The 25,333-nt window shown below is 44.9% G+C and overlaps 1 protein-coding gene across 1 annotated transcript in view; it reads left to right on the plus strand.

The window, feature by feature from the left end:
- LOC120061554 (membrane-associated guanylate kinase, WW and PDZ domain-containing protein 2-like) overlaps positions 1 to 24,200 on the plus strand; it is a 36,317-nt gene extending 12,117 nt beyond the window's left edge. Inside the window, exons 5-16 of the mRNA XM_039011469.1 lie at positions 1,249 to 1,416; positions 2,615 to 3,257; positions 3,400 to 3,970; positions 4,076 to 4,139; positions 4,287 to 4,697; positions 17,982 to 18,182; positions 18,403 to 18,479; positions 18,660 to 18,806; positions 18,935 to 19,073; positions 22,703 to 23,196; positions 23,551 to 23,748; positions 24,189 to 24,200. Coding sequence (XP_038867397.1) covers positions 1,249 to 1,416; positions 2,615 to 3,257; positions 3,400 to 3,970; positions 4,076 to 4,139; positions 4,287 to 4,697; positions 17,982 to 18,182; positions 18,403 to 18,479; positions 18,660 to 18,806; positions 18,935 to 19,073; positions 22,703 to 23,196; positions 23,551 to 23,748; positions 24,189 to 24,200 — 3,125 coding nt within the window. The remainder of the gene's footprint in view (positions 1 to 1,248; positions 1,417 to 2,614; positions 3,258 to 3,399; positions 3,971 to 4,075; positions 4,140 to 4,286; positions 4,698 to 17,981; positions 18,183 to 18,402; positions 18,480 to 18,659; positions 18,807 to 18,934; positions 19,074 to 22,702; positions 23,197 to 23,550; positions 23,749 to 24,188) is intronic.
- The last annotated feature ends 1,133 nt before the right edge of the window (positions 24,201 to 25,333 follow it).

Here is a 25,333-nt window from a genome sequence, read left to right on the forward strand (position 1 = left end):
AGATGCTCTCTTTGACTGGTCCGGGATCAGTTTCCTCTAAATTTTGAATGTGTTGACTTGTAAATACTGTTATATAGCATTACCATGGTGATTGATTGATGACTTTGAGGTGGCCTGTCTGCCACTCTCTTTCAGCCATAACTCCAAGATGACCAGCTGGCAGGATCCTCGTGCACAGAGCAACAGAGAGACAACGCTTGACAAAAATACATGTGAGCTCTCTCCCATGGAAATACTGCTGTAGCGTTTAACTCAGGGTTTCCCAAACTCGGTCCTCAGGACCCCAATGTGTGCACCTTTTGGTTTTTGCTTTGATGATTTGAATCAGCTGTGTAGTGTTAGGGCAAAAACCAACATGTGCACACCTTGGGGTCCCAAAGACCGAGTTTGAGAAACGATGGTTTAACCGTTGCACTGCCTAATAATGCTGTCTGTACATTAATTAGACTAGGATCATAGGACCATAGGCACAGTGAGCCTGTTAATAGAGTCAAATGAAATGAAATAAGCTTTTAGTAGAATTTAGATACTGTGTAGTGATTAAGCCCTAACCCGATAACAGCAAGCCAGAACCTGGAACTAATGGCAGGGAGCCATTTTGCTAGCTGCTATGTCTGACAGAGGCCATGTGTTGGGCATGACACTGACAACCTACTATCATAATTATGTTATGTGATTCACAGATAACACAATAATACGTCAACGTTTGACCATTATAGCTGATTATAGCAGTGAGAAATCCCATCTGCCATAATATCACGAGTAAAGCTGGTCTGAATCTGTTGAGTGGATTGCAGTTTACTGTTGTAACCAGCAGGGGGCGATACATATCAGCCAGAGAGTTTGTTTCCTTTCAAGGAGCTTGAATCTTCTCTGTGGGACATTATGACAGGACAGAAAAAACACTTTGCCTGCATGTCTATTTATTTCTAAACGTTTTGCACTAAGTGCCATCTGGCCATGAATTTTCAGTGTTGTGCATCTCTCAACTCAGCTCTAAGTGGCACATTCTAAGCAGTTTACACATTCACACACACAGAGTGCAACCTCTCTCTGTCTCTCTCTCTCTGTTGTTCTCTCAACCTCTTCATAGTGACCTTTATTTCCTCTTTACCTTCCAATTGCACAAAACCTCTCTGTCTTTATCCCTCCCTGTTGTAAGCCTCTCTCTCTGTGTTTCTTTGCCCTTCTCGCTCTTTTCTATATCTTTTCCCCCTCTCTTTCCATCCCTCCATCGCTCTTTCTCAGTACCAGGGTTCACAGACGAGCCAGGGGAGCTGAGGGGTTTCTCTATCCACACACGCTTCTCTAAAGGTCCCAGGGGGTTTGGTTTCAACATCGTGGGGGGCAGCAGAGCCAGGGAGTTCCTCCAGGTCTACAGTGTCACGCCAGGGGGACCTGGAGCTCTCAACACAGGTAGGAGAGGAGGAAGAAGGGAGCGGAGGGACAGGACAATATACAGAGATGATTGTCATTTATGCAAAGTTGTAAAGTTGTGAATGGATTGAGAATGTGATTTGAAACAGCAAAAATGCATTTAAAACTTTCTTTGATAGTAGAAAACAGACTTTTCTAGAGATATGTTAGATTCCGCTTCCCTACGGTATCATAACTGGGCCAATGTTGATATCATGTTCCTCGTAAATGCCCTCCCAGGCCCAACTAATACTGTGCCCGTGCCCAGTCATGTGAAATCCATAGATTAGGGCCTAATGCATTTATTTCCTTATATGAATTGTAACTCGGTAAAATTTTATAAACATTTCGCTACACTCGCAGTAACATCCGCTAACCATGTGTATGTGACCAATATCATTTGATTTGATTTGAAATCTTAGAAATAGTTTTTGTTCTGCATGTATACGTTTCTCTCTCCCTCCTCTCCCTCAATCTCTCTTTCTGTCATTCTCTCTCCCTCCTCTCCCTCAAGCTCTCTTTCTGTCATTCTCTCTCCTGACTGGAGATGGATTATAGTAGTGGGATTTTTCTGTGATCTCTCACAGAGAGTACATCTCAATCAATCCCTAATCCTAATGGTTTGCATGCCATAATCTATCATCCAATGCATCAACACACGTACAGTACCAGTCAAAAGTTTAGACACTACTCATTCCAGGGTTTTTCTTTATTTTACTGTTTTCTACATTGTAGAATAATAGTGAAGACATCAAAACCATGAAGTAACACATCATGTAGCAACCAAAAATAGATTTTAGATTTTAGATTCTTCAAAGTAGCCAACCTTTGATTTGATGACAGCTTTGCACACTCTTGGCATTCTGTCAACCAGTAGTATTATGTAGTGTTATGTTGTATTATTTATATTATATGATGTATTTTATTTGTCTTTTTGTTTCCTGTTTGGAGCCCAGGAAGCAAGACAGCGGCTAATTGGGGATCCCAATAAAATATGAAATACTACTACACACACCCAAAAACACATGTACACAACAGTATACGAAGATAGTATACCATTTATGAACTACAGTACATTGTTGTGTCCCTTCAAATTATTTGCAAAGTACAGTACAGAGTGTAGGTTTGAAATGTATACTAATGCAATGGTATAACTTCACCAGACCTCCCTCTCAACCTCTCCTATCTGTCCATACAGCAGATATCCTGGTTTACATCAATGGCGTCTGTGTCCTGGGAACGTCCCACAAAGAAGTGGTAGAGATGCTGAAGGCAGTTCCTGTGGGCCACAGTGTGGACATGGTCCTCCGAAGGGGATACCCCATGCTCTACAACCCCGACGGCTGCCCCAAGCAGCCCCATCCTGGGTTCACCGACATCTGTGACCCCTTCCTCCCACCCACCACCACCCAGCCCCAGCCCTCACACCAGCGCCTCCCCCTCCTCCGCCCATCCACAGCCCCAACCCAGACCCAGTATCATAATCTCAACGGGGTCCTTTCTCACCACCATGGCGTGGGTTATATGGGTCCAGGAGTGAGGCCAGGACTAGATGCCAATGGGAATGCCACCTCCACAACTACCCAATCACCATCCTCTTACAGACACTCCAGCGGTCATCTTTCTCACTCCGCTGACCCACCATCGTACAGACGATCCAGTCGCTACCTATCTGACTCCACCTCCCCTACACCACCCTCATACAGACAATCCAGTGGTAGCATCACTCCCACCACCCCCCCGGTCCGCCCGCCCCGCTCACTGAGGGGCCTCGCCCGCCTGCAGGCCTCTGACAACTGCCAGAGTGACAGCGAAGTGGTCTCAGCCATCGGCTCACACAGGTATGGTAGAACACGCAGACACACACACACACACACACACACACTGATATATACACACACACACACAAACAATGTCATTTAGAGGTCATTTACTCTCATGGAGAACCCTGACTATCTTTCTTTCTCTTTTCATTCTCTGCAGGGCATTCATGATCCGTAACCACAACAATAACTCCCTCTCTACCCCCCCTCAGCCCCTGCGTTACAGAACCTCTAAGAGTGACCTGTCTGAGAGCGCCCTGTCCACCTCCTCCACTCTCCCTGTGTCCAGACTTCCCATGCCCAAGTCAGAGACACCCCGTCTCTCGTCCTCCCCTGGCGGAGGGGCGTACTCCCGCCTCATCAGGCCCCAGGCCTCCCTGCTGAGACCCCCTCCCACCCCTGACAGCCCCCACCTCAGCTTCAATGGCTTCCATGGCTATACCAGCGGCAGCGGCAGCCCCATAAGCATCTCGTCTCCCGGGGCGATGAGCCTGGGCAGTGGCTTTGGGGTGGGAGGTGGGGTTGGAGGTGGAGGGGAGCTGGTGCCAGTGGCCCTGGCTCAGTGTGAGGGTGGAGGGGGAATGGGTTTCAGTGTGACGGCCGGGGGACAGGGGGGCAGGCTGGCCCTTGTCAAGAGGGTCTGGGACAGGAGGCAGTGCTCCTCCCTACAGCCAGGGGATGCCATCATGAAGATCAACGGAGCAGACGTCCAGAGTCTCAGCTTTGCACAGGTACTGAGGAGGGAAAAGAGCAGAGAAAGAAGATAAGGAAAGAGATGGAGAATAAGTATAGGAACATTTAGATCAGATATAATAAAGTGATGCTTTTCCATCCAGGTACAACAGGTTCTCCAGGAACACACCAAACAAGGAGAAGTGGTCTTATTGGTTCACAGAAGAGGTAAGAACATGAGCTAGTTTCCTGCAAACTTGTTCTCAAGTGTTTTATTTTATTTATGACTATATTCTCAGCCCAAGTGATGAATAGAGACTCAAAACATTTCTCAAGAATTCCTTTGTCTTTAGTGATGTTATTTCTCTTCTTCAGGTTCACACCGTTCTTCCATCTCCCCCAACTCTATGCAAAGAGTCCCCTCACCACTTCTCTGCCCCCATCCTCCACCCGTGGCATCAGACAACAATCCTTCACCCCCTGCGGACGTCCTGATCCTACCCCGTCCCTCCTCCACCCCTCCTCCCCCGGCCATGGTGCGCTCCTCTCTGGTCCAGAGCACCAGTTTCCTGGAGTCAGTCCCAGTCACCCTCACCATGGAACCCAAAGACTGGCTGAACGAGGGCATGGAGGATGAGGGGGACAGGGAGGTGGTGATCCCAGGACCAGGGCAGGAGGGAGGGGGACGGAACCGTGTGCCCCGGGGGGTTGATGTGGAGCTGAGGAGGAAGCCAGGAGAGGGGTTCGGATTTGTCATCGCTTCAGAGGATGTAGAGAACAGGAAAGGTGAGAACTGATTGATTTGTAGCAGAGCACTTGCCACATTACGTCTTCTAATTGGTTGGATTGATGACTTTCACTTTTCCCAATTTCCCCCCTCTCTTGAATGGTTAGGTATTATAATGGAGTTACTGAAGAAAATAGGAAGCATACCTTTTAATACCAAATCCCTTATCGTGTCCCTTAACAAATGTCATCACCCAGTGAAAAGATGGCCTTCAGCTTGAAGAGAAAAGCTTCCCAATTGGCCATACTGTTCTGTAGGATGTTGAATATATTATGATGGCTGCATGACAGTCACTGAGTCATGATGTTGAGTCATAGGTCTCTGTCACGTAAAGACAGACCTCCCCACCCCCAGTAGTCCCTGCTCGTTATGTATTTAGTGTTTTGAACAGCACTACAGATACTATGGGGTCAGAAAACACAGTAACAGTCCAATGACAGCATGTAATGCACTACGTGTATCATCATTATGCTAAAGTTGGGGTGTTGTGCTGCTTCCTTCCGTGTGTGTGTGTGTGTGTGTGTGTGTGTGTGTGTGTGTGTGTGTGTGTGTGTGTGTGTGTGTGTGTGTGTGTGTGTGTGTGTGTGTGTGTGTGTGTGTGTGTGTGTGTGTGTGTGTGTGTGTGTGTGTGTGAGCATCCTTGTCTGTATCAAGGTGTTATATATTTGTTATAGGGTGTAATATTTTGTGTGGTGCTGCCCAAGTGTGCAAGTGCATTTGATTAATATTTGTTAGTGTGTGTGTGGGTATCGCATGTGAACTCGCTGCACCTCATGAAAATCAATGGAATCGATAGTGATATTATCCAGCGTGAAGCCCCATGCCACAGGGCTATTAGGACCTAAGCCACACAGGGTTTTATATGTGTCAGTGCTCTTATCTAAATCAGCCTGTCAGCTCCATTTGCCTCCCACAGAATAACCTTCTGATGATAACACACTGCTTTACACTCATAGTCTTAATGCTACTGTAACCCTACACAGTACATTGCATCTCTATCACATTTAGTTAAAGGCACAGAGATTCTTGAAAGTTAGATCAATCCTTGTCCAGCAGGGACATTTTTTTATATATAGTTAACCAATTTGGATTTTGTTGCGTTATTTAAGCTTACAAATTATATTTAGGGGAATTTGTTTTTGGAATTTTATCAATATTTTCGATATTATTCATTTCCACGTCGGCTCTATACCTGTAAATGCCCTTATCCGGAGCAAGGGATCCCAATTTCAAACCCTCCAAAAAAGTGTTTAAAATTCAACAACTGGCAATAATGAATATTAAATGAAAAAGGATATTTGTAGTTTCTTGCAATAGCCCTCTCTGACTTTAAAGAATATTTCTCTTAAAACTGTGATTTCTAAAAAATGTGTCTGGGGATTTGGTCAACTCAGTCAGATTTATCTAAAATCCTAAATGAATAAGGAATGAGCAGGGATAGCGACACCATAAGGACCCCTTCTTCTTGTCTTCATTACATCTATTGCAACAAGACCACTCATGGTCTGGAAAGTTCTCTACTTTTGATAGATTAAACAAACAATAAACAAACAATATTCAAATCACCATGGTGACAACCATAAACTGTCAACTCCATCTACCTGATAGATTAAGATATAATATGAATTTTGGTTCAAATATGTTTATTTTAATTAGGTTTTAGAGTCATGAAGCAACTGATGAAAAATACAATTGCTACTTTGTATACCACTTGAATGAAGAATACAAATTCAATTTTTGTCAACTCTGTCAAAATTTTGTCTAACGTCAACTCCGTCAGATTGCTGAAAGCTCTGATAGAATGGTGATGTTTTAATTGGTGATTTTCAAGTGAATCATTTTCTATATTTTACAAATGTTTATATTGAACTTTTATTTTTAGAGGCAGAAATATGTCTGTTTTAAGTATTTGTTGTCAACTCCGTCAGTGGCTTGTCAACTCCGTCAGTGGCTTGTCAACTCCGTCACTGATGGCTAACTCCCTTAAGATCATTTTTTTGTTGTCAATATTCATAAAAAATATTTGAGACACTGTTCTGCAACATATGCTTAAACTATTGACGTGTTTGGTGGGCTAGATCTGATCTAATGTTTGCTTTATAAATGTTGTTTTATGTTCTGAATGTAGAAAACATACCAAAATGCTAACAAAATTTGCCCTGGAACATTATATAGCACAATAAAATAAAACAAAAATAAGTTTGAAGATTTGTATTGCATATTTGAATAATCTATTGTGAGAATGAAACCATAAAGGCCTTTAACCCTTTGACGCGTACGAACACACGGGTGTGATCGTTTTACAGTGGTCCCTGCAGCATACGCTCAAACCAATGTGATTAGAACACTTCATTAGAATGTCTAGTTACGATTGACGCAACAGTCAGCGTTTGAGCTGGACATTTTGCACAAACACAGTCTTTACAACGTAATGTCCTCAATGTGAGCAGTTTATTTCTGGATGCATTGTTCAGACAGTCACAGAAGTAGCAACAACAACATTTGAGGGCCGCCGCCGGTTAACTTTCCTGTTGGGTAACAATCACATTTTGGAACAATGAGCGCATTCTGACATCGCGTTCAAAAAACAACTCACACTGGTGGAACCGTTAGAGATATTTGGAACTCACACCTGAAAAGGTTAAACACTTGTTGGGCAATAAATTTACAAATGAAATGCCTTTTATCTTGTCTGACGGAGTTGACATAAATCCAGTACTTTGCATTTTCTGAAAATATGAAATCATTATTAGGTTGTTCCTTTACATGGTGTGATAGCTAATACTTGGTCTATCAAAATATATATTTCAAATGTTGTTAATATTAAGAAAAATATTTGTGGGAAAAAAAGTAGATTGTCTCATCTTTCAAGAATCTCTGAGCACAATGAAGCTAGTTTGTGTAATCATTATGGCTGTGAAGGGGAAAACATCCCACCTGATTAGCTATTAGCTAGAGGGCACTAATTATATAGTGTAAAACTTCAATTAAATGGCGAGTCTCAAATAGCCACCTGTCCCTTTTAATAGCCAGGCAACAGCACACATTTCAGCAAATAAACCCCTGTTTCAAATAAACACCAGGTGTAAATTAAATGTTTACAAGGTTACCATGAATTACCATGAATTGTTTACAAGGTTTGCTGTTTGCTTTGTTCCATAAAATAATTCAGTACTGACTTGGAGAAATTATGGCAATCATCCTTTTTTATCGGCAGTAAGAAACTGCTAACAGCTGAGAACTGCTGCTAGCTAACTTGCAAGCACAACAAATCAACAACTTAGGGAGATGAGACTCCCAGAAATCAACAACTTAGGGAGTAGAGACTCCCAGAAATCAACAACTTAGGGAGATGAGACTCCCAGAAATCAACAACTTAGGGAGTAGAGACTCCCAGACATCAACAACTTAGGGAGATGAGACTCCCAGAAATCAACAACTTAGGGAGTAGAGACTCCCAGACATCAACAACTTAGGGAGTAGAGACTCCCAGACATCAACAACTTAGGGAGTAGAGACTCCCAGACATCAACAACTTAGGGAGTAGAGACTCCCAGAAATCAACAACTTAGGGAGTAGAGACTCCCAGACATCAACAACTTAGGGAGTAGAGACTCCCAGAAATCAACAACTTAGGGAGTAGAGACTCCCAGACATCAACAACTTAGGGAGTAGAGACTCCCAGAAATCAACAACTTAGGGAGTAGAGACTCCCAGAAATCAACAGCTTAGGGAGTAGAGACTCCCAGAAATCAACAGAAAATTCACAGTCAACAGCTAATTATTAGAATCAGGTGCGCTAGATGAGGATTGGAGTGAAAACCTACAGGACGGTAGCTCTCCAGGAACAGGGTTGGAGAGCCCTGGTGTAAATGATAGCACAGTATACTATCCATTCCATGTGATTAATTATCTCACTGCTCTCTCTTCTCTTTGTATTTGCCCCTCTGACCATTCAACTCAAATGCAGTTCAATTTTCTTTATGGGCAAAGCTACCATACATTAATGTTGTCGTAGCAGGATTAAGGTTGTAGGTCTTTCGTTTTCTCGCCTCGACAGGACAAAGGCTGTCTCTCGCTCCATTATCTTCTCTCTCACTGTCACGGCTGTCTAAGGGTGAGAGAGTGGACCAAGGCGCAGCGTGTGAAAAATACATCTTCTCTTTATTATTAAGAAGAAAAACAAAACAAAACAACAAATAGACGAACGTGAAGCTATATAAATGAACTAGGTGCACACATGCAACATAGAACATAGACACAGACAATTACCCACAAAACCCCAATGCCTATGACTGCCTTAAATATGGCTCTCAATCAGAGACAATGAACCACAGCTGCCTCTAATTGAGAACCAATCTAGGCAGCCATAGACATAACTAGACAACTACACTAGACACTACAAAAACACATACATTCCCCATGTCACACCCTGACCTAACTAAAAAACATAAAGAAAACAAAGAATACTAAGGCCAGGGCGTGACAGTACCCCCCCCCCCAAAGGTGCGGACTCCGACCGCACAACCTGAAATAGAAAGGGGAGGGTCCGGGGTGGGCCCCATCATGGCGGCGGCTCGGGTGCGGGACGTGGCCCCCACTCCACCATTGTCAATACCCGCTTTGGTAGCCTCCTCCAAATGGCCACCCTCCAAATTAACCCCACCGGACTAAGGGGCAGCACCGGACTAAGGGGCAGCACCGGAATGAAGGGCAACACCGGAATGAGGGGCAGCTCCGGACTGAGGGGCAGCACCGGACTGGCTGGCGGATCCTGGCTGGCTGGCGCTGGCGGATCCTGGCTGGCTGGCGGATCCTGGCTGGCTGGCGGATCCTGGCTGGCTGGCGGATCCTGGCTGGCTGGCTCTGGCGGATCCTGGCTGGCTGGCTCTGGCAGATCCTGGCTGGATGACGGCTCATGGCTGGATGACGGCTCATGGCTGGATGACGGCTCTGGCTGGTCATGGCTGGATGACGGCTCTGGCTGGTCATGGCTCGCTGACGGCTCTGGCTGGTCATGGCTCGCTGACGGCTCTGGCTGGTCATGGCTCGCTGACGGCTCTGGCTGGTCATGGCTCGCTGACGGACCTTGGCTGGTCATGGCTCGCTGACGGCTCTGGCTGGTCATGGCTCGCTGACGGCTCTGGCTGGTCATGGCTCGCTGACGGCTCTGGCTGATCCTGTCTGGCGGAAGGCTCTGGCTGATCCTGTCTGGCGGAAGGCTCTGGCTGATCCTGTCTGGCGGAAGGCTCTGGCTGATCCTGTCTGGCGGAAGGCTCTGGCTGATCCTGTCTGGCGGAAGGCTCTGGCTGATCCTGTCTGGCGGAAGGCTTTGGCTGCTCCTGTCTGGCGGAAGGCTCTAGCGGCTCCTGTCTGGCGGACGGCTCTGAAGGCTCATGGCAGACGGGCGGCTTTGCAGGCTCACGGCAGACGGGCGGCTTTGAAGGCTCAGTACAGACGGGCAGTTCATGCGGCGCTTGGCAGACGGACAGTTCAGACGGCGTTGGGCAGACGGGCAGTTCAGGCGCCGTTGGGCAGACGGGCAGTTCAGGCGCCGCTGGGCAGACGGGCAGTTCAGGCGCCGCTGGGCAGACGGGCAGTTCAGGCACCGCTGGGCAGACGGCAGACTCTGGCCGGCTGAGACGCACTGTAGGCCTGGTGCGTGGTGCCGGAACTGGAGGTACCGGGTTAAGGACACGCACCTTCAGGCTAGTGCGGGGAACAACAACAGGACGCACAGGACTCTGGGGACACACAGGAGGCTTGGTGCGTGGTGCCGGAACTGGTGGTACCGGGCTGGAGACACGCACCATAGGGCGAGTGCGTGGAGGAGGAACAGGGCTCTGGAGACACACTGGAAGCCTGGTGCGTGGTGTAGGCACTGGTGGTACTGGGCTGGGGCGGGGAGGTGGCGCCGGAAATACCGGACCGTGCAGGCGTACTGGCTCCCTTGAGCACTGAGCCTGCCCAACCTTACCTGGTTGTATGCTCCCCGTCGCCTGACCAGTGCGGGGAGGTGGAATAACCCGCACCGGGCTATGTAGGCGAACCGGGGACACCATGCGTAAGGCTGGTGCCATGTAAGCCGGCCCGAGGAGACGCACTGGTGGCCAGATGCGTTGGGCCGGCTTCATGACATCCGGCTCAACGCTCAATCTAGCCCGGCCGATACGTGGAGCTGGAATGTACCGAACCGGGCTATGCACGAGTACAGGAGACACCATGCGCTCTACTGCGTAACACGGTGTCTGCCCGTACTCTCGCTCTCCACGGTAAGTACAGGGAGTATGCGCAGGTCTCCTACCTGACTTCGCCACACTCCCTTTAAGCCCCCCCCCGAGAAATTTTTGGGTAGTACTCACGGGCTTCCAGCCTTGCCTCCGTGCTGCCTCCTCATATCGCCTCCTCTCGGCTTTCGCTGCCTCCAGCTCAGCTTTGGGGCGGCGATATTCTCCTGGTTGAGCCCAAGGTCCCTTACCATCCAATTCGTCCTCCCATGTCCAGAAATCCTGTGTAGGTGGGTCCTGTTGCCGCTTGACACGCCGCTTGGTCCGATTTAGGTGGGTAATTCTGTCACGGCTGTCTAAGGGTGAGAGAGTGGACCAAGGCGCAGCGTGTGAAAAATACATCTTCTCTTTATTATTAAGAAGAAAAACAAAACAAAACAACAAATAGACGAACGTGAAGCTATATAAATGAACTAGGTGCACACATGCAACATAGAACATAGACACAGACAATTACCCACAAAACCCCAATGCCTATGACTGCCTTAAATATGGCTCTCAATCAGAGACAATGAACCACAGCTGCCTCTAATTGAGAACCAATCTAGGCAGCCATAGACATAACTAGACAACTACACTAGACACTACAAAAACACATACATTCCCCATGTCACACCCTGACCTAACTAAAAAACATAAAGAAAACAAAGAATACTAAGGCCAGGGCGTGACACTCACCCACATTTCACCCCTGTCTTATCTCAATAACTCTTCTCTCCCTCTCGATCCCTCCCTCTCTCTTTCTGTATCTCGCTCCTCCCATAATCTATTATTTTCTATATACCTCACCTCACTCTCCCTCTCGTGAGCACCCGCCCCCTCTATCGCTTTCCACACCCATTCGCTCTGCAGTAAAACAGTTCAGTCTGGTTTCTCTAAAGATTAAAACTCTCTCTCCTCTCTCTCTCTCTCCCTTCCGCCCTCTCTCTGACTTCAGTGAGACGCTACGCTGGACCTTTCCTCAGTGGAGCAACACCAGGGATATGTTTTAGTTCATTGTTTCCTATTGATCTCACTCCCAGGCATTTGGATCTAAGCATCTCCAGGCTGTTTTAAGGGAATTCAGGCTTTTCTTTGCGCTACGTATGTTATTCAAAGAGTCATGTTGGAAAGACTACAGTCTGCTTTGAAAACTGTCAAGGACTCCAAACGTAATTATGTTGCGTAGTTTACGTTTAATGCACTTAGCTTTGGATAGTGGTGGTATTTATATGTACGTGTTTTGGCTTTCTGGTTTCTGGTTGAATGCTGTCTGTCAAAGTTTGATGCTTTGCTTGAGTTGTCACACTGTATGAGTATGTGTGTGTGTGTGTGAGAGAGAATTTTGTTTAATTTAAATTAACATTACAGATATGCACCAGATGCTGTCAATTAGTTCAACAGCTGCAATATGTTTCTCGTCCTTTGTTTCCTCGGGCACCATTGGCGTTTGAGACATTCATGGTATACTGTAAGCAGTACCTTAAACAGTTGTACTGTATTTGAGGATGTAATCCTACAAGTGGTTATAGTACTGGTAAAATAATCAGTAGTAGTAACATTAGTAATTGCAACAGTAGTGGTAGTGTTAGCAGTTTAACAGTGGCAGCTTAGGTAGCAGCCAGCGGGTATGATAGTACTGTAGTAATGGCAGTAGCAGGTTTAATAGTAACATCTGTTGACGTAGCTGCGTAGCAATCATGCTAGTTATCAGTTGTGCTAATAGCATTAGCAAGCATGTAACGTACCCACTGCCTCTCCTGGCTTTAACACATTTCCTCTATATGCGGCCTGCGGTGCTGGAGGGATCTCTGCACTGCCTGATTTCCTGAAGCATGGGAGCTGTAGAGGTACTGTTATCAGTACTGAGCGGTGATCAATGCAGCGCGTCACAGTCACAGTCAGCCTGCTCTGCTACTGGGCATACTTTACTGCAGTGGGATTACTCCTGACAGACAGGAGAACAAGGAGAGCCAGAGGAAATACGTGTGTGTGTGTGTGTGTGTGTGTGTGTGTGTGTGTGTGTGTGTGTGTGTGTGTGTGTGTGTGTGTGTGTGTGTGTGTGTGTGTGTGTGTGTGTGTGTGTGTGTGTGTGTGTGTGTGTGTGTGTGTGTGTGTGTGCGCATTGCTGATGCATTATGTATGATAACACTATCTTATAAAACTCTGCTCTGATTTGACCTGATTGCAGTTTCATGCCTGGGTCACCCAGATTGTACTCAGATCTGGAGAGAGAACTTAGTCCTTTGACTCATTTAAAACAATGATTAACCGGATGTGATCATCCACACACCACATCTGCCTGACTATCATAGTCTGGGATTACACTCTTGTTGATTGTACAGCAACAATGGGACAGATCAGGAAGTACTTAGTGTACTGTATGGTTTTCATACTAAGACTAGGAGGAGGGAGGGGGAGGGAGTGTGGCATCTCTGATGCATGAGTATCTGTCTCTGGGTGTTGATGTTGTCTGATTGGTTATATAATGACGATGGCAACACAGGACAGCCAGCTGTCACCACACACAGCCCAGTACACCTAGGAGAGAGAGAGGGGGGCTTTGCGAGATGGCGGAGGCAGGCAAGAGGGTGTTACTGTATGGCAGGGTGAGGGAAACGAAGAAGAGGGAGAGAGAGAAAGGGAGTAGGGAAGAAGGGAGAGAGAGGAGGTTGGCAGATGGTCCTGTAAGAAGCTTTTCAAATCAAATCAAATTCTATAGGTCACATACACATATTTAGCTGATGTTATTGCGGGTGTAGCGAAATGTTTGTGGTCCTAGCTCCAACATTGCAGTAAAATCGAACAATTCACAACAATACACACAATCTAAAGTAAAAGAATCGAGTTAAGAAATATAATATAAATATTAGGATGAGTAATATCGTAGGGCATTGACTAAAATACAGTAGAATAGAATACAGTATAAACATATGAAATTGGTAAAGCAGTATGTAAACATTATTAAAGTGACTAGTGTTCCATTGTTAAAGTGACCAGTGATTCCATGTCTATGTACAGTTGAAGTCGGAAGTTTACATACACTTAGGTTGGAGTCATTAAAACTCGTTTTTCAACCACTCCACAAATGTCTTGTTAACAAACTATAGTTTTGCCAAGTCGGTTAGGACATCTACTTTGTGCATGACACAAGTCATTTTTCCAACAATTGTTTACAGACAGATTATTTCACTTATAATTCACTGTATCACAATTCCAGTGGGTCAGAAGTTTACATACACTAAGTTGACTGTGCTTTTAAACAGCTTGGAAAATTCCAGAAAATCATGTCATGGCTTTAGAAGCTTCCGATGGGCTAATTGACATCATTTGAGTCAATTGGAGGTGTACCTGTGGATGTATTTCAAGGCCTACCTTCAAACGCAGTGCCTCTTTGCTTGACATCATGGGAAAATCAAAAGAAATCAGCCAAGACCTCAGAAAACAAATGGTACACCTCTACAAGTATGGTTCATCCTTGGGAGCAATTTCCAAACGCCTGAAGGTATCACATTCATCTGAACAAACAATAGTACGCAAGTATAAACACCATGGGACCACACAGCCGTCATACCGCTCAGGAAGGAGACGCGTTCTGTCTCCTAGAGATAAACGTACTTTGGTGCGAAAAGTGCAAATCAATCCCAGAACAGCAAAGGACCTTGTGAAGATGCTGGAGGAAACAGGTACAAAAGTATCTATATCCACAGTAAAACGAGTCCTATATCGACATAACCTGAAAGGCCGCTCAGCAAGGAAGAAGCCACTGCTCCAAAACCGCCATAAATAGCCAGACTACTGTTTGCAACTGCACATGGGGACAAAGATCGTACTTTTTGGAGAAATGTCCTCTGGTCTGATGAAACAAAAATTGAACTGTTTGGCCATAATGACCATCGTTATGTTTGGAAGAAAAGGGGGAGGCTTGAAAGCCAAAGAACACCATCCCAACCGTGAAGCACGGGGGTGGCAGCATTATGTTGTGGGGGTGCTTTGCTTCAAGAGGGACTGGTGCACTTCACAAAATAGATGGCATCATGAGGTAGGAAAATTATGTGGATATATTGAAGCAACATCTCAAGACATCAGTCAGGAAGTTAAAGCTTGGTCGCAAATGTGTCTTCCAAATGAACAATGACCACAAGCATACTTCCAAAGTTGTGGCAAAATGGCTTAAGGACAACAAGGTCAAGGTATTGGAGTGGCCATCACAAAGCCCTGACCTCAATCCCATATAAAATTTGTGGGCAGAACTGAAAAAGCGTGTGCGAGCAAGGAGGCCTACAAACCGGACTCAGTTACACCAGCTCTGTCAGGAGGAATGGGCCAAAATTCACCCAACTTATTGTGGGAAGCTTATAGAAGGCTACCCAATACTAGTTGAGTGTATGTAAACTTCTGACCCACTGGAAATGTGATGAAAGAAATAAAAGCTCAAATAAATAATTCTCTCTACTATTAAACTGACATTTCACATTCTTAAAATAAAATGGTGATCCTAACTGACCTAAGACAGGGAATGTTTACGAGGATTATTTGTCAGGAATTGTGAAAAACTGATTTTAAATGTATTTGGCTAAGATGTATGTAAACTTCCGACTTCAACTGTACAGCAGGGTTGAGTAACCGGGTGGTAGCCGGCTAGTGATGGCTATTTAACAGTCTCATAGCCTTGAGATCGAAGCTGTTTTTCAGTCTCTCGGTCCCAGCTTTGATGCACCTGTACTGACCTTGCCTTCTGGATGATAGTGGGGTGAACAGGCCATCGTTCGGGTGGTTGATGTCCTTGATGATCTTTTTGGCCTTCCTGTGACATCGGGTGCTGTAGGTGTCCTGGAGGTCAGGCAGTGTGCCCCCGGTGATTCGTTGGGCAGACCGCACCACCCTCTGGAGAGCACTGCAGTTGCGGGCAGTGCAGTTGCCATACCAGGCGGTGATACAGCCCGACAGGATGCTCTCAATGGTGCATCTGTAAAAGTTTTTTAGGGTTTTAGGGGCCAAGCTGAATTTCTTCAGCCTCCTGAGGTTGAAGAGGTGCTGTTGCGCCTTCTTCACCACGCTGTCTGTGTGGGTGGACCATTTCAGATTGTCGGTGATGTGTACGCCGAGGAACTTGAAGCTTTTCACCTTCTCTACTGTGGTCCCGTCGATGGTGAAAGGGGCGTGCTCTCTCTGTTGTTTCCTGAAGTCCACGATCAACCTCTTCATTTTGTTGACGTTGAGGGAGAGGTTATTTTCCTGGCATCTCACCTCCTCCCTGTAGGCTGTCTCGTCATTGTTGGTAATCAGGCCTACAACTGTTGTGTCGTCTGCAAACTTGATGATTGAGTTGGAGGCATGCGTAGCCATGCATTCATGGGTGAACAGGGAGTACAGGAGGGGGCTGAGCATGCACCCCTGTGGGGCCCATGTGTTGAGGATCAGCGAAGTGGAGGTGTTGTTTCCTACCTTCACTACCTAGGGGTGGCCCGTCAGGAAGTTCAGGACCCAGTTGCACAGGACGGGGTTCTAACCCAGGGCTTAATGATGAGCTTGGAGGGCACTATGGTGTTGAAGGCTGAGCTGTAGTCAATGAACAGCATTCTTACATAGGTATTCCTCTTGTCCAGATGGGATAGGGCAGTGCGATGGCGATGCATCGTCTGTGCATCTATTGGGGCGGTATGCAAATTGGAGTGGGTCTAGGGTGTCAGGTAAGATCCTTAACTAGCCTCTCAATATCATCCTTAACTAGTCTTTTAGCTGAGTTAGTTTAGGAGATTAATGAATGAAGCCAATGCGTTCATTTTCTTGATTTCAGTGAATTATTGCGTCATACTTTTTAACGATATTGGTTCATTTTGTAGGGTTGAGATTGCATTTTTCATGGAAACAGACATGACATTGTATAACGATTATCCATTTCCCATGTCAATCCTCAGTTATGATCTTACATTTTTTCAGAGAAGCACACACACACACACACACACACACACACACACACACACACACACACACGCACACACACACACACACACACACCATGGGCCACCTTAGCTGCAGTCTGTGTCTCTGATGTTGTGCATGACAGTGAGGGTGAGTCAATGCAGTGTGAGTGATGTTTTGTAAGCTGAGTTGAGTTGAGGGAGGTGGGGCTGGGAAATGCTGGACAGGGTTCTTCTCACAGTCAGGGAAAATGTCAAGCAAGCACAAACATCATAGACTGAATAAAGTGTGTGGTTTGGTGTGTGTGTATGAAAGAGAGAGTGTATTTAAATAGGTCAGTATAGACCAGGTTACTGTCCTTTGCTAATAGTAGGCTAATTATGCAACACATTTCTTGCCTACAGTTTAGAAAAGGACTGCAGTATTGGGATAGCGAAATGGACAGAGGGAATTATTACATTATGTATAGAGTTTATAAGAGTCAAGTCTCTGGTACTAAAAAAGATTGAAACACACACAGTTAGAAGACATGTTGTACTTGAGAATGTTGTCAAATGAACAAGGACAACAACTCGTCCTTGGCGTGTCAGGGGGATGGAGGGATAGCTGATTGATGGGGAAATGAAGGAGGAGAGGAGAGCTTTGGAGATGGGAAGATAGAGAGTGTACAGACTAAGTGCAGTCATTGATTATATAACCCTGCCAAAAACAGCATAGGCTTAATTACAGCTTGTTTTGAGGGATTCTGGCCCGAACCAGGATGATTTAGATCCCCTCTCTCTGTTCCCACGTGTCCCTTTTAGATGACCTCGCTCAATAGCTCTTCACTCTAATTAGCAACCAATTCAAACAAAAATACAAGTATTGGTGAGGAACAGGTGAGGAACAGGTTCGTGTCAATCTCTCTCTTCAAGTGTTAAAGTTTCTACTGCAGCACTGTACTTCAACCAATTGTTTAGTGTCTGAGGTTTGAGGAACATGTGCTCTTGTATGATCCTGTATGATACAGGACTAATTAGGGGTTTATGAGATGGTGGAACTGTGGAACTTCACTCTCTCTCTCTCTCTCTCTCTCTCTCTCTCTCTCTCCAGCCGCCTCCCTCCTCCCTCACCGGTTCGTGACGGTGCGTCGGGGCAGTCCTTCGGCGAGGAGCGGTCAGATCCGACCCGGTGACCGGTTGGAGGCGGTCGATGGGCGTTCTGTGGTGACCCTACCCCACCGGGAGCTTGCCCATATCCTGCGCCGAGCTGGAAACACCCTACGCCTGACCATCATCCCCCGTCCTAGCACATGTGAGTGCAAAGGAACACACCTGTATACACACACATATTTACACACATACACACACAGCCTATACACTCACATTTAAGAAGAAAATAAACTAATCTCCTCCCCATTCTAGTTCACAGGGTCACTAAGACACTGTCAATGTTTTCTGTGTGTACATGCATCCAGTACCTTTTTACTCTCCGTCTTCATTGACATGCTAACCTCACCCCTCCTCTCTCTCAGACTCATCCAGCCTATCAGAGACCGCAGACTATGACCCCAATTACAGAAGCAGAAAAGGGCACAGGTCACGACCCAAGGTGAGGGCAGGGGCCATCCGTCCATTATGTGTGTCTGAGTGAGTGTATAATGTCCTCGGTCAGTGCTTCCTTTCCACAGAGACATTCGCACTCGCTTTCACCGTTTCTCTGTCTGTGTATCTTTCTCTTCTCCGGAGACTGACATGCACCTCTCTCTCTCCCTCTCTGTTTCTTCTTTAGCATGACTCTAGGTATTACAGTGTGGATCTAGACCGCGGCCCAACAGGTTTTGGGTTCAGTCTGCGGGGGGGAAATGAGTACAACATGAGTCTGTACGTACTAGGACTGATGGAGGGAGGACCTGCCTCACGCAGCCACAAAATACAGGTGAGTGTATTGTTTTAGAATGTTGGACCAACCGAGGGTACCTCTTTAAAGAATGCTGTGTCTAATGTTTCCCTGTAAAACTGTAAGTTACCTCAACTTGAGGACTGTGCTGTAACTGTGTGATGTAGGTAAGTGACCAGTTGGTGGAGATCAATGGGGACAGCACAGCAGGGATGACCCACAGCTTGGCTGTAGAGCAGATACGCAGGGGAGGACACCGCATACACCTGGTGCTAAAGAAAGGCAACGGATACGTACCAGATTACGGTAAGACACAGAAAAGTTGGAAGCACTGTAAAACCCCAGAGACACTCCTTCCACAGCACAAACTGTCACTCAGTTTCACTTGATTTTAACAGACTAGGTGGGATGAGGACTGAGGATAAGGTGGCGGTAAACTAGAGAGAATCAGGACATTCAACTGAGCATAACCACTAGAGAATCCTCCTCAAACTGTCAAACTTCTGTTGTTTATCTCTCTTGGCTGTTGTTTATCTCTCTTGGTTGTATTATATCTCTCTGGCTGTATTATATCTCTCTTGGCTGTATTATATCTCTCTTGGCTGTATTATATCTCTCTTGGCTGTATTATATCTCTCTGACTGTATTATATCTCTCTGGCTGTATTATATCTCTCTGGCTGTCTTGGGTGTATAACCTCTTACCCTTCTACTAAATTACTAACAATGCTTTTCTTTTTTCTCTTTTTGGGGCTTTCCTTCCTTTTATTATTTCTCTCCTTGTGATTCATTCTTTGAACCCTCCATCTCTCACCTTCCCTCTTACCTTCCCTCTTACCTTCCCTCTTACCTCCCCACCACGTTTTCCTTTGCTCTCTCTTTATTTCCTGTCTTCTTTCCCTGTTTTATTTTACTCCACATCTTTCTCTTCTTCTTTGCTCTTCCTCCGTTCCTCTTCTCTCCCTGTCAGTGGAGCTGTCCAGTCTGTCTCTATGTATGACCAACTCCAAGCTAGGCGAGCCTTGCTTCTATGTCATCGGCCGGACAGAGAATACGCGGTTGGTAATCGTTCCTGTTAGTCCTCCATTTATTTGTCTCCTCCTCAATCCCTATCTTGTCTCTACTGTTGTCCTTACTGTTGTCTTTAATGTTGTCTCTATCTTGTCTCTACTGTTGTCTTTAATGTTGTCTCTATCTTGCCTCTACTGTTGTCTTTACTGTTGTCTTTAATGTTGTCTCTACTGTTGTCTCTATCTTGTCTCTACTGTTGTCTTTAATGTTGTCTCTATCTTGTCTCTACTGTTGTCCTTACTGTTGTCTTTAATGTTGTCTCTATCTTGTCTCTACTGTTGTCTTTAATGTTGTCTCTATCTTGCCTCTACTGTTGTCTTTACTGTTGTCTTTAATGTTGTCTCTACTGTTGTCTCTATCTTGTCTCTACTGTTGTCTTTACTGTTGTCTCTATCTTGTCTCTACTGTTGTCTTTAATGTTGTCTTTATTTTGTCTTTACTGTTGTCTTTACTGTTGTCTTTAATGTTGTCTCTACTGTTGTCTTTAATGTTGTCTCTAATGTTGTCTTTATCTTGTCTTTACTGTTGTCTTTACTGTTGTCTTTAATGTTGTCTCTACTGTTGTCTTTAATGTTGTCTCTATCTTGTCTTTACTGTTGTCTTTAATGTTGTCTCTACTGTTGTCTCTACTGTTGTCTTTACTGTTGTCTTTACTGTTGTCTTTAATGTTGTCTCTATCTTGTCTCTACTGTTGTCTTTAACGTTGTCTCTATCTTGTCTCTACTGTTGTCTCTACTGTTGTCTTTAATGTTGTCTCTACTGTTGTCTCTATCTTGTCTCTACTGTTGTCTTTACTGTTGTCTCTATCTTGTCTCTACTGATGTCTTTAATGTTGTCTCTATCTTGTCTCTACTGTTGTCTTTAATGTTGTCTCTATCTTGTCTTGAATGTTGTCTCTACTGTTGTCTTTAATGTTGTCTCTACTGTTGTCTCTATCTTGTCTCTACTGTTGTCTTTACTGTTGTCTCTATCTTGTCTCTACTGATGTCTTTAATGTTGTCTCTATCTTGTCTCTACTGTTGTCTTTACTGTTGTCTTTAATGTTGTCTCTACTGTTGTCTCTATCTTGTCTCTACTGTTGTCTCTACTGTTGTCTCTACTGTTGTCTTTACTGTTGTCTTTACTGTTGTCTTTAATGTTGTCTCTATCTTGTCTCTACTGTTGTCTTTAATGTTGTCTCTATCTTGTCTTGAATGTTGTCTCTACTGTTGTCTTTAATGTTGTCTCTACTGTTGTCTCTATCTTGTCTCTACTGTTGTCTTTACTGTTGTCTCTATCTTGTCTCTACTGATGTCTTTAATGTTGTCTCTATCTTGTCTCTACTGTTGTCTTTAATGTTGTCTCTATCTTGTCTCTACTGTTGTCTTTACTTGTCTTTAATGTTGTCTCTATCTTGTCTCTACTGTTGTCTTTACTGTTGTCTTTAATGTTGTCTCTATCTTGTCTCTACTGTTGTCTTTACTGTTGTCTTTAATGTTGTCTCTATCTTGTCTCTACTGTTGTCTCTACTGTTGTCTTTACTGTTGTCTTTACTGTTGTCTCTATCTTGTCTCTACTGTTGTCTTTACTGTTGTCTTTAATGTTGTCTCTACTGTTGTCTTTAATGTTGTCTCTATCTTGTCTCTACTGTTGCCTTTACTGTTGTCTTTAATGTTGTCTCTATCTTGTCTCAACTGTTGTCTTTAATGTTGTCTCTACTGTTGTCTTTACTGTTGTCTTTAATGTTGTCTATCTTGTCTCTACTGTTGTCTTTACTGTTGTCTTTAATGTTGTCTCTATCTTGTCTCTACTCTTGTCTATACTGTTGTCTTTAATGTTGTCTCTATCTTGTCTCTACTGTTGTCTATACTGTTGTCTTTAATGTTGTCTCTATCTTGTCTATACTGTTGTCTTTAATGTTGTCTCTACTGTTGTCTCTATCTTGTCTCTACTGTTGTCTTTACTGTTGTCTCTATCTTGTCTCTATCTTGTCTCTACTGTTGTCTTTAATGTTGTCTCTACTGTTGTCTCTATCCTGTCTCTATCTTGTCTCTACTGTTGTCTCTACTGTTGTCTCTACTGTTGTCTCTACTGTTGTCTTTACTGTTGTCTTTACTGTTGTCTTTGCTGTTGTCTTTACTGTTGTCTCTACTGTTGTCTTTAATCTTGTCTCTACTGTTGTCTCTACTGTTGGCTTTACTGTTGTCTCTACTGTTGTCTTTAATCTTGTCTCTACTGTTGTCTCTACTGTTGGCTTTAATGTTGTCTCTACTGTTGTCTTTAATGTTGTCTCTACTGTTGTCTCTATCTTGTCTTTACTGTTGTCTTTGCTGTTGTCTCTACTGTTGTCTCTACTGTTGTCTTTAATGTTGTCTTTAATGTTGTCTCTACTGTTCTCGTTGTTGAAAATACCTTTTGTGTCTCTGTGCGTTGAAACCCTCATTGTGAGACCATGATCATCCACATGCTGAAATGTTGAGACAGGGGTGCCAGTTAAGTCAATGAGAACAATATCCCTTGGTTGAATTGATGTGTGTGCAACCTTGCCACTAGAATCTTCTAAGTGTTGCTCAATGCAAAAGAGAGCTAGTGATCTCTACGCTTCAACAATGCAGGAGACATTTGCATGAGAGCACACAATGTTTATATACTGTAATGGTTATAACGAAGGGTTACCTGGAGGTCAGGGAAGTAGCAGCTGTTGAGACAACACAACCTGCACACATACAGCTACAGTTTCTTACAAGGATTCCCTGTGAACTCTGGAGTTCCTCTACAGTGGTTATGTAACATCACCTGCTTCTCTAACTCTCCTCATTCTCTCCACCTATTCAATGTGTTCTCTCTGTTCCCTACTTCCTGGGTTCCTCCCTGTGTGTTCATCAGGCCGTGAGCGCAGAGTCACCTCCCCCTTCCTCCCACTGCAGCACCCCAAGGAGCAGAGTGTGGCTGCAGTAGACCTGGCCCGCCGGGCGAGCCGCAGCTACAGGTCCAAGGTGAAGAAGCGGGGGAGGTCTTCGAAAGGGAGAGAAAACAAGAAGAAAGGAAGTAGGTCAGGGAGAGGCAGAGGCAGCAGCTCAGAGGGAGAGGAAGGAGCAGGGGAAGTGAGACACAGCCCTGATTCAGACCCTGGTCCTGAGAGACAGGAGGAGGAGGACAGTGAGACAGGAGGCAGCGGCCTGAGAGAGAGGACTCAGGTGAGAGAGAGGGATAGGAGGAGGAAGAACAGGAACAAGGGAGGCTCTCACAGTTTACCCAGAGATGCCCTGAGGAAACATAACAATGATAACATACACATAGAGGCAGAGAGGGGGAATGAGAGAGGGAGGGAGAGAGAGAGGAGGAGAGATAGAAAAAGGAAAAGCAGGAGTGAGGAGAGGGTCAGGAAGAGGGAGAACAACAGGAAAACAGAGGAAGAGGAGGAGGTGAAGGAAAGAGAGGAGAAGAAGGATGTGGAGGAAGAAGAGGTGGAAGAAGATGAAGAGGAAGATGCTTATCTCCCCATTACTAACAAAAGGCTGCCCAGGCCCAAGCAAGACTGGGAGGAAGAGGATGTGGAAGAGAGGGAGAGAAAAAGGAGAGAATGGGACATGGAAAGAGAAAGGGAGTTGGAGAGTGAGAAGTTGAGGGAGATAAAGTGGGAGAGGAAGAGGATAAATGATGAGGAGAGAGAAAGGTCTCAGTCCCTGAACAACCTGCTCTCCTTGGAGTCTCGCGTGGCCTCTCCACTACAGAGAGATCCCTTCTCCTTCCTAACTCCCTCCTCTGAGCTGGAGCATGCAGAGTCAGTAACCAGCCACTCAGATGGCAGTGTGTATGCTGCCAGTGTCTCTGGCCTCTCGCTGGCCCTCACAGAGGGGTCTGTTCTGGGGACCCCGGCCCTGCTGCTCCCAGGCCCCTGGCTCAAACCCAGCCAACAGAGGATCACTGAGGTCATACAGGAGAACAGGCTTGCAGGAGAACAGAGAAAAAGAGGGAGAGGAAGGGGAAGAGGAGTCATGGAAGAATCGGGAATATAGATAGCAAAGCAAAAGTACACATGCTGTTTGAGGAAACCGTTATCATAATCAAGGGTTCATGATCAAGAAGAGTACCAAACTGTATCCCCTCTCACATACCGGTATATGCTTGCTTTTTAAAACTATACTCAACACAGTTGGTTTTATTGTGACGCTTTTGATATGTCATATTATTTAGTAATATTCTTTGTGCCTTTTGACAGCTGGTTGCTGACTGATTTTACTGTTGACAATGTTCATTTGTAAATATTTTTAAATGTTCCAGTGGAACAGAAATCAGTTTCTCTCTTCTCCTCTGTGGAAATCCCCTAGTCCTCTTTCTGTATACAGCACCTTTCTCTGCTCTCCTTCAGGAGTTGCAATAGAATTGTCCTCCTGCAGTTTTTAGGAACTGGCATGGTCTTTCTCTCTGTAGTGATACATGCCACTGTACTTAAGTATTGGAGTTTCAGTTCCCTTCCACTGTAGATAGAGAGACAGCATAATACCTCATGATACTGAGCAATAATATGCAACAAACCCAGGCTACACTTTGTCCAGGGAATGTGAAGGGAAGGGGTGGTATTGTATAGTACCTGCAACTCCTACTGTCCATCCAACTGTTCTGACATAGATGCTGTTCTGTGTGTTCATTTGATTGTGATGACTTTCAGAGGACCGTGACTTTGACAGCCAGTTTGTGCTGTGTGTGCAATCTATATACTGTCTAAATATTTGTATTAAATACATATCTAAATACTATTGTATATACAATATTTAATGGAGCCCTGATTAGTATTGTTGGTACTGTGAAATATAATAATACATATAAAAGATAAAGGCTACTGAAAACATTTTAATCAATATTATAGACTTGTGATTTCATGTTATTGAAATGAATGTTGTGATATTGGTTAAGTATCAGGGTAAACCCTTCTATCAAACAAATCTTACCAAAGTAATACAGCATGCATAAATATTTCAATTGTCAAAATGTTATTTCCTGGAAGTAAGAACAGAGACACTATCTATTCTACAGTAGTGCTGTGCCCTCTTCAGTAGTGGTGGAGAGTTGACTCCAAAAGAGTTGATTCCTTGACCACAGAGAGTCAGAGTCGACTCTTAAAATCCCAATAGGGTCTGACTCCAGCAGATACCTTATCACGCCACTAACGCTGTGAGACATACGAGATGAGACAGGAGGTCGAAGGTTGCCAGATAGGATTGTATGTTACCGCCAACAACAGCATGGGTACACACCAACAGTATGGGTACACACCAACAGCATGGGTACACACCAACAGCATGGGTACACACCAACAGCATGGGTACACACCAACAGTGTGTGTGGTGTCTCTCTTGTTGTGATGGCGTGTTTTGTCCTATATTTTATTTTGTATTTTTTATCCCAGGCCCCCGTCCCCGCAGGAGGCCTTTTTCTTTTCAGTAGGCCGTCATTGTAAATAAGAATTTGTTCTTAACTGACTTGCCTAGTTAAATAAAGGTTAAAAACAATACA

Source organism: Salvelinus namaycush, chromosome 16 (assembly GCF_016432855.1).
Source record: "Salvelinus namaycush isolate Seneca chromosome 16, SaNama_1.0, whole genome shotgun sequence".
Classification (NCBI taxonomy): domain Eukaryota; kingdom Metazoa; phylum Chordata; class Actinopteri; order Salmoniformes; family Salmonidae; genus Salvelinus; species Salvelinus namaycush.